Below are 9053 nucleotides of genomic sequence, written 5' to 3' on the forward strand. Positions count from 1 at the left end.
GGAGAGGGAGAGGGAGAGGGAGAGGGAGAGAGAGAGAGAGATGGTAAGTGTTTTACGGAACTCGCAACTGCATTAGGTCATATGAGCGCGCAGGACACACCAAACATTTTGAGTTGGTAGGAAATTTTGAATTTTGCCCGGGTGGCGGCCAAAACCTACTTTTATCGATTTTAGACCACAAAGGGATCTTTAACGTGCGCAACTTGCACAACGGACCTCTGAGATTTTTCACCCTTGTCCGAGAAGACTAAGTGAGGATCTTTCCTACCACAAGATCAGGGGTGTGGCTGAAAGACAGCAGTAAGAAGGAGCCAAGGAGAAGCAGTAGAAAGGCTGACTGTAGAGTCAGGAGCCCACAGGAGGGGGCAAAGGAGGTGGGGACAGAAAGTGGGGACGAAAGCAGGCGACAGAACTTTGCTAGAGAGCAAGAAAGGAGGTGAAAGGAGACAATTTTAGAGAAAAAAATGTTTCTGTCGCAACCCGGTTTCGGACCCGCAACCTTTGAATGAGAGGCGAACACCTTAACCTCTACGCCACGAGAGCCCCCTGACAGAGAAAGAGAGAGAGAGTGAGAGAGAGAAAGAAGAGACACAGAGAGAGAGAGAGAGAGAGAGAGAAAGAGAGAGAGAGAGAGAGAGAGAGAGAGAGAGAGAGAGAGAGAGAGAGAGAGGAGAGAGAGAGAGATAGACACACACACATACAATGACAATGACAATCTTTATTCATCTCGCAGGGAGAAATTTGTCTTTGTCGTTTACAATGGCAGTAGAAGTCACAACTCTCTAGTGGATCACTATCTTGTTGTGCTTAGAGAGCTTGTGTGCCTCAGTGACCCCAAGAGCAACGCTGGCTGGAGCTAATGCTCCTGGTAGGGCCACCCATGCCAGACAGGTCGACGGGTAGAGGTTAAACGAAGCGTGATCCACCGGCCCTCCAGGTTTCCGAGGTTCAGCTCAGGGCTAACAACCCAGACTGGTAAAAAGCATATGTTACGGAAACAGTAACAAAGACAAACCATATTTCTGTGTGAGAAGAGCTTCTACCAAAACTTCAAGTGCGTTGTTGGAAACAGTACCACTACCTTTGAGGTAAAGACAGGAGTTAGACAAGGATGCAACATGTCAGCAATTCTGTTCAACCTGGCCATTGACTGGGTTATGAGGAAAACAACAGAGGATACATCAAGAGGTATAAGGTGGACCCTCTTCTCCACCCTCGAGGATCTTGACTTTGCCGACGACCTTGCACTACTCTCCCATACCAACCAGCACATGCAGGGAAAAAAACAAACCGACTCCACAATACGGACGCCAGATTGGGTTAAGAATAAGCCAGAAGAAGACAGAAGTGATGACACTAAATGTAGGCTCCCCAATGCTGATTAGGGTGAACAACAAAGACCTTCCTATAACAGACACATTTACCTACCTAGGCAGCATAATCAAAACTGACGGCGGCACAAAGGAAGACATCATGAACAGACTCGGCAAGGCAAGATCTGTACACAGAAGCATGATCAACATCTGGAAGTCAGGACAGTTTAGTATACAAACCAAGCTAAAGCTGTATAACAGCTGTGTACTATCCACACTCCTATATGGAGCTGAATGCTGGAGGATCACAGATCATGACCAAGCCAAGCTATCTTCCTTTCTTACAACCAGCTTACGCCAAATCCTCAGAATCTTCTGGCCCAACAAGATTTCCAACGCAGATCTGTTACGTAAATGTAGGCAAGAGGACATGACCACCAAAATAAAAAGGAGAAGATGGAGATGGATTGAACATGTTCTGAGAAGAGAACCAGACTCTATTGTGAAAACTGCCCTCCACTGGACACCCAAAGGACGTCGCAAAAAGGGCAGACCCAAAGTGACCTGGAGACGCACAGTTGAGTCTGAAATGAAGTCCTGGAATCATTCGTGAGGAACACTGACCAAGATGGCCCAAAACAGACAGAGCTGGAGATCCTTTGTTGCTGCCCTAAACGCCAGATGGCGTAATGGGTAGTGGAAAAAAAAAAAAATGTCACAAAGCTTAGGTGCACTCACTCATACGAAAAAGACAGGACATTAGTAAATACATGTCTCACGTGCTGAAACACCCGCTCCGTAAATTATCTCTCTCTCCCTCTCTCTCATTTGTAGCACTGTGTGTTCAGTAACCTCACTGCAGTTCGTACGAATGAATTTCTGTATCTGTCTGTTCTTGCTTTTTTGGAAATGTATTGTTTACTGTGGGTCGATAATTGAAATTCTGATGTGTCAGTGGGTAGCTATGGTCACTTAGCATTATTTCTGCCTTTTTTAGAATGTTTGTTTTGTGCAGATATTCAAAGTTACTTAGGTCTCTATCAATTGTTCTTGATGCCTTTCTGGTCAACACACACACACACACACACAAACACACACACACACACATGCACAACACACTGCTTTCCTTCTTCTAAGCACAATAAGTATGAAACACTTAAAAAGTTGCAAACTCACCACATCATAACCTGCAACACTGTGAACAGTTCATGGTATGGGATTGTTTTTCAAATAAATCTTTGCAAACAAATCAAGGGGGTTTGCCTACCAGCTTTGAATACTGATCTCCTGGTGAAAGGACCTCCACACCCACAGGATCCTCCGCTGTTCCACCCGCCATTTGTACAAGGCACTTGTCAGCTCCACTTTCAGTCACCACTAAAGGATGTAGATTTGGTGTCTTCACGCTCTTTCCAAAGAGACCAATGTCATTGTTTTTTATGCTTTTCTTTAAAAAAATTGCACTTCCATGAAAATGTCTTCACCTGAGAAAAAATTAAATAAAGCATTGTATCCATTACTATTTCATGGTTATATTTCTCTATTTAGTCTCTAATGAGTTGTCCATGGCAGTCTCCATATTATTACCTCTGGAATCAACCACAACAACTAAATGAGCAAAAAAGTAGCTATGGACAAAAGAAGTACTTAATCTGAGAATCTTAGACGGAAAAATGTGCAGCTTAAAAGTATCAGTTTGGGTGCACAGCTTATGGTGCAGATTGGTAGGTTAGAGCTCAAGAGCATTAAGACTAGATTTCGTTCTTGTTATGACACAGTTCACATTTACTAAACTGCCAATTATAGAAATGTTGTTCTGTCCAGGAAATAAACCCCAAAAATTTTAAACTACAGATGCAAATAGTTTCAGTCAAATGAGTCTAATCCTGAAAAAAAAGGAAAATCTCATCGACACAAATAAAGGTTTTAAAACGCTGAGTGAGGTCTACCTTTTTGTACAGCTGAACATCACAAGTGACAATAAGATAGTGGAAAACATAACAAGAAGCAACAGAAATCATGCGGTTTCTTGGGAGACTGCTCAGAATTTCATCAAACGAACCTAATGAGGTACGAGGTGCTTAAAGAAACCAATGCGGAATCATCACTGACAGACAAAAAAAAATTGGGCAGAGAAAAAAACAGTTCCGAGGACATCTCGTTTTCAGTACAAAAATAGAAGACAAAAGACAAAGGGGACAGGTACATTAAAAAATTTACTAAGAGAACTTGAACAGATGAGTGACTTGAACAGACCAGAATAAAATGTTTTTAAAGCTTCCAAGAACATAAAAGTGTGGTGAACCTCAATTGTAACTGTTCCAGATCTGGCACTTAGACAAAGAAGAAGATTTATCTCTGATACAAAAATAGAAATATTTATAATTTAAAAGATACTTTTTACACAAAGTGTCAATTAATATAGATATAAGATAGTATCAGTAATAGCTGGGAAAATTTAAATCTCTTACAGTCAACCCACCACAGAGACTCTCCATTGTCAAATAGTGCAAATCTGAGCATAGAGACTTTTTTGTAATATATATATACTTCTTGAGACCTGTCAATCTCTTTATACCTGGTTTAAATCAAAATGGTGTTTATAAGAAATATGAATTCCGAACATCCTAAAAAGGACATCATTCAAACAGGTATCAAAGCTTGACACATTTTTCTGTGCAAAATCCCTCCTCACACTTCTAAAATAATTTCATTGTGGATTATGAAAAAGGGGATAAAATTATCGAAGTGGCTAGCCGTACTTAAGTACGGCTAGACTGCCAGTCTAGCTGTACTTAGATCTAGGTTTGGCCCTATCGACTCAAGCCTGTTAAGTACACAGGTCTCATTAGATCTAGATCTAGCAATTATTCGGGTTCAAATACATGCAAGCCGGTAAGGCACCTTTTGGTTTTGTCTGAAATACAAATAATTTAGGCATAGCAAACTAAAAATTTCATTTACAATTCAGCCATCAATATTAAGTACGGGTAGCCTGACGTCCTTAAGTACGGCTAGCCTGGCTGTCTACCCGTACTTAAGTACGGCTAGACAAGAAGACTATCCGTACTTAAGTATGGCTAGACTGCCAGTCTAGCCGTACTTATCTTAGGCCCAATTAACATTAGAAAACAGGAGGTTTAAAATACATGCACTGTCATTAAGGCACCTGGTTTCGTCTCAAATACAAATACTTTAGGTACTGCACACTAAAAATTTATATTTACAATTAAGTAGGCCTATTTTTTTTTAATGGTCAGTCTAGCCATCATATTTAGAATAAGTACGGCTAGACTGCAAGTGTCATTAAGTACGGCTAGCCTCTTCCTAAAATTATACAGTCGTGATGCATCAGGTTAAAACATTTCGTTTTAAAAAGTGTGAGTCAGGTCCTACGATATGATATAATAGACCTATATATATATATATATATATATAGATGTGTCACGACGTGGTGGAATCAGGCTCTTGTCAATTTTAGGGCATATATGAAGTTATTTGTACCATCTTAAAGGTTATTCATTTGCTTTGCTTTTGAGGAAAAAAATGTCCATTTATCTTGAATAGAAGTCGAGATATTTGCAATTGAAGGAGATGGGGTCACCTGGTTTCAGAAGTAAAATTAGCAAGAAAATGGCCTCCAAAGTTTGGCGACTTCCATAGCTTGAGAGTCTTTAGAAATTGCAAATTAACATTTTTCGTGCTTTTCAATCAACGTTTATCCATAAAATCCAAACATAAAGTTTTTGATTCGACACACAAGGTGTTGAGGCCAAAAAAAAATTTATTTTTTTTTAAAGTCCAACCTGGACGAAAAATGCAGATTTCTCGGATTTCATTATTTTGACGAGCGCCTGATTTCACCACGCTGCCTCACATATAATTATAATTTGATCAAGTTAGAGTTAGACACTCACATCAATGAATCGAGGACTGAAGCTAATTTATTTTTGTTTTTAGGAGAAGTTCTATGGCACTTGCAACTGCAGAAAAGGTCATATGAGCGCCAAAGGGTGGATGTCAACAGAGAAGTCCTCACAGGGAATCAGACTTACTCTGCTCACCTCTCTAGCTTCAACAGCACAAAGTCTGCTTCGTCTATCAAGGCACCCCAGAACTAGCGGGTCATAAGAATGTGACAAACATACAAAAGAAGTAGAGGCCAAATGACGATGGTAAGGATTAGGAAAGAAAAAGCAGCAGTTCCCTGTTGCAGTTCAGATAAATGTCCCCCCTTTGGGAATGACCTATAGACACTTCAGTCAGTAGCACTGCCCCGGGGGGGGGGGGGGGGGGGGGGGGGGTGCGAAGTGAATTTAGAAAAAAAAATCCAACAACTTGGTGCTTAAATAACAGACATATTTACAGAACCATCTCTGAAATTGTTTAATCAGTGATACTTTTAAAATCAACATTGTTTAATTCAGAAAATATAATTATAATTGACAGTCAAGATATCAGGTGCTGACAATTATTCAAGGTAACCAGTCATTTCGTCACACGGTCATCTCGTCACACCCCAATGTGTGACGAAATGGCTTCACTTCTCTCCAAAATTGTGAATGCCCAGTAGAGTTTTGGAGGATCAGCCTAAAGCTTATGTATATTATTAATGTAAATTAAATCTTCCGTCGAAACTGTTCCATGGCTGAACAATATTCTTTTGAAATAAAAGGCAAAAACAATGTCTGGTAAAGAGTTAATAAGGCTTTGTTTGAACAGAGTGCTTATTGGCCCACAGGGGCATATATATATGGCCGGCACTATTTCTCCGAACGTTCGGGAAAATAAAGCTGGGCACTATTTCTCCGAACGTTCGGGAAAATAAAGCTGGGCACTATTTCTCCGAACACTCTGAAATATCATCCTTTCCCCCAAATTTCGGATATTATATAGAGATCTATAATTATAGTATGGGCCTACCAAAGACTGTTCGTATACAATATGGTTCAATCGGTCCAAAAAATGTCCGCCGTAAATATTTATATAAAGAAATGCTACAATTCCAAACAGTTTTTCGCTATAGATATGACGTGTTGCCTATGAAAGGTGCTGCTTTTAAACGTAATGTGTTGTGTTCACTCGTGTGCTGTCTAGATCTAGATCTACGGAGGGTTATTGATAACGACACATAGAACTGGCATCTGCGTTTGTCACTGCTGCGACCAATGTACTGACACTGGCAAGCCCCTTAATGTGTGTGATTCCATAATTTACATGTAATATCCTGTACTTTTTTTTAAATTACGCACATTTAGGGTTAAAACTGCCAATCTTTTTCGGACAGGTGGACACACGCCCTTATTTGTTAATGTTTGTTGTTGTTTATGGGCTGTTCTAATTTTGATTTCTTTCTGTTGTGAAACCTTTCTTTTTCACGTTTTTACACTCATCTAAAAATCTCATCTAGACTAGCTGTTGAAAATTGAAATAGATATAGACCCAAAAATTTGCTCCTGTGTGTGTGTGTGTGTGTGTGTATGTATGTATGTGTGAGTGTTTGAGTGTGTCTGTGTGTGGTAGTAAGTGGAGAGTGAGGAGTGTGTGTGTGTGTTTGTTTGTTTTTCGGGCTTTATTTCAGCCTTTATTCAGTAACAGTTCAAAGTATACAAAAATAGAAACACAGGATCCATTCACTCCAGGACTCATGAGTCATTCGTCTCTTTCAGTTTCACTCTTTCATTCAATTCCCGTGTTCTCTCCCGCGGCTCATCCCCGTCCGCATGACTTTCATACCCCACCCCATCCCTCCAGGCACACACAAAGAAAATCTCACTTGTTCCCTGCGAACCATGGACAATAATATAGGCAAAACACCGCCTGAGCTGCATTCCTTTTGTTCGTGAGCTGTGGACCAGGCCAGGGGTGGTCAGTGTCGTCGTCTTGTAGTTGCTGTCGCCTGTGGATACACTCGCACATTCTTCCTTTCACCCGCTCTTTCACTCACACTGTCTCTCCATCCACAGTTCAGCTCGTCATACGTTCAAAAGTTGCCCACTAGTTATGTTTAGTTAGTGTGTGTACATGTGCATGATGGTGGTGTGTGTGTGGTGGGTGTTACTGAAGGTTGTCTGTAGGCGGGCTTGCCATGCGGTACGTGTTCCTTCCCAGACCAGAGGCAGAATGAAAGTTGGCGCCGAACTCTCGCAATAAATAGATATATATATAGGCAAAAAATCACGAGACCGGAAGCCGAAAACCGTTCGGAGAAATAAAGATCGGCACTATTTCTCCGAACGTTCGGAGAAATAGTCACTTCGTATATATATGAAAGTGGCTATTCTCACCCGCCCGGAAGTTCTCGCAAGATCAACTCCTCCCCTCTTCTCTCTCTCTCCGTCTCTTTCTGAATACTGTCTATCGGTGTGGACGATCAAATTGACTAAAACAAAGTTAAAAAATGATGTTAAAACACAAAAGTAAATAAATTTGGTTGTCTACAAAGATGCTACGGCTATTTAACTTTTCGAATCGAGCCGAACTACGCGGGTCGCCATTTTGTTTTGCCCGGAAATTCTCGCGCTACTCCTCTCTCTCTTTCTCTCTACTGCCCACAGACAAAATTGTACGCTTTTTAGTAGGCTACAATTGTAATGGAACGTTTGTTCATGGCACAGAATTCTACAATTTTTCTGTTATCACAGTGTAGAATTCTGTGGTTTAGGGTGAACGCAAAATTCGGTGAACGCGCACCGGGTGAGAATAGCCACAAGACTCGCCTGCACTATTCTCACTCCGGGTGAGAATAGAGGTGGCCTATATATATGATTTCCCCTAGAACATTTCTTATTTTCCCACAAAATTGCGAGTTTTCTCCCCTGTATTTGGTCCTCCTCCCCCCCCCCCCCCCTCCCCAGATCCACAAAATCCGTCAATCATATATATATATATATATTTTAAAATGAGAATGTATAGTTTTCCAATCTAATGATACAAATAAAAAGATTAACAATAAAGTCTAAGAAGCTACACATCTTCATCTTGTTATCCAACACAGTATACATTAACAAAGAAATAACTCAATTATACCGTAATATATTGTTTGACGAAAGAAGCAAGCCCACATCCGGAGAACCTAAATTATAAATGAAATACTGTTCGCAGACGATCAAAGTCTACTGCATAAAAAAACCCACTAACATGCCCCCCTGTAACCCCCCAGATTTTCTTTTACCCCAGTGGGTAGTGGTGGGCCAAGAATCGATTCCAGAACCGATTCCTGCGATTATTGCTTCTGAGAAAAAGAACCGATCCCTTTTTCATAAACTAACGATTCTCAATTACTCTATTTTTCTCTTATTTTTTCTTCAAAGAATGTGTATTTTTGAGGGAAAAAAATGTTTGTGGTTTGCTATGTTCTGAAATCGGGATTATCCTGAATCTTGAAGACTTAATAAAGAGTAGTCGGGATGCAAAGTCATTGTCAAAGATTATATCGATCTAGTATACAGTGTCAAAACTTATTCGTTGCTTTCGCTTTTTTCTCATTCATCTGTTGTTGTTTTTAAATTATAATAATATTCCCTTTTCTTTCAATTCAAAATCTAAAACTGTAACGTCTGCCCACGTCATTTCTCGGTGTAGGTCAGTGTTGGTCTCTGACTTCATACTGTAGAGATTGAGTGGGGTAGTGCCTGGGGTAGCGCCCTCCCACCCCAAGCCCAAGTAATCAAAGGGATCGGACTAATCGTTACTCGCCGGATGTAATTGCTGGGGTCGGAGTAATTGCTACTCGCCGGA

General features: G+C 40.7%; 1 protein-coding gene across 3 annotated transcripts in view; it reads right to left on the reverse strand.

The window, feature by feature from the left end:
* The window catches only part of LOC101856249 (transmembrane protein 104), a 44428-nt gene that overhangs the window by 33994 nt on the left and 1381 nt on the right, over positions 1–9053 (reverse strand). For all 3 annotated transcript variants that reach the window (XM_005093783.3, XM_005093782.3, XM_005093781.3), the window contains exon 2: positions 2581–2797. In XM_005093783.3, the coding sequence (XP_005093840.1) occupies positions 2581–2652 (72 nt within the window). In that variant the 5' untranslated portion in view covers positions 2653–2797. The remainder of the gene's footprint in view (positions 1–2580; positions 2798–9053) is intronic.

This window comes from Aplysia californica, unplaced genomic scaffold, assembly GCF_000002075.1.
Source record: "Aplysia californica isolate F4 #8 unplaced genomic scaffold, AplCal3.0 scaffold00069, whole genome shotgun sequence".
In the NCBI taxonomy this organism is placed as follows: Eukaryota; Metazoa; Mollusca; class Gastropoda; order Aplysiida; family Aplysiidae; genus Aplysia; species Aplysia californica.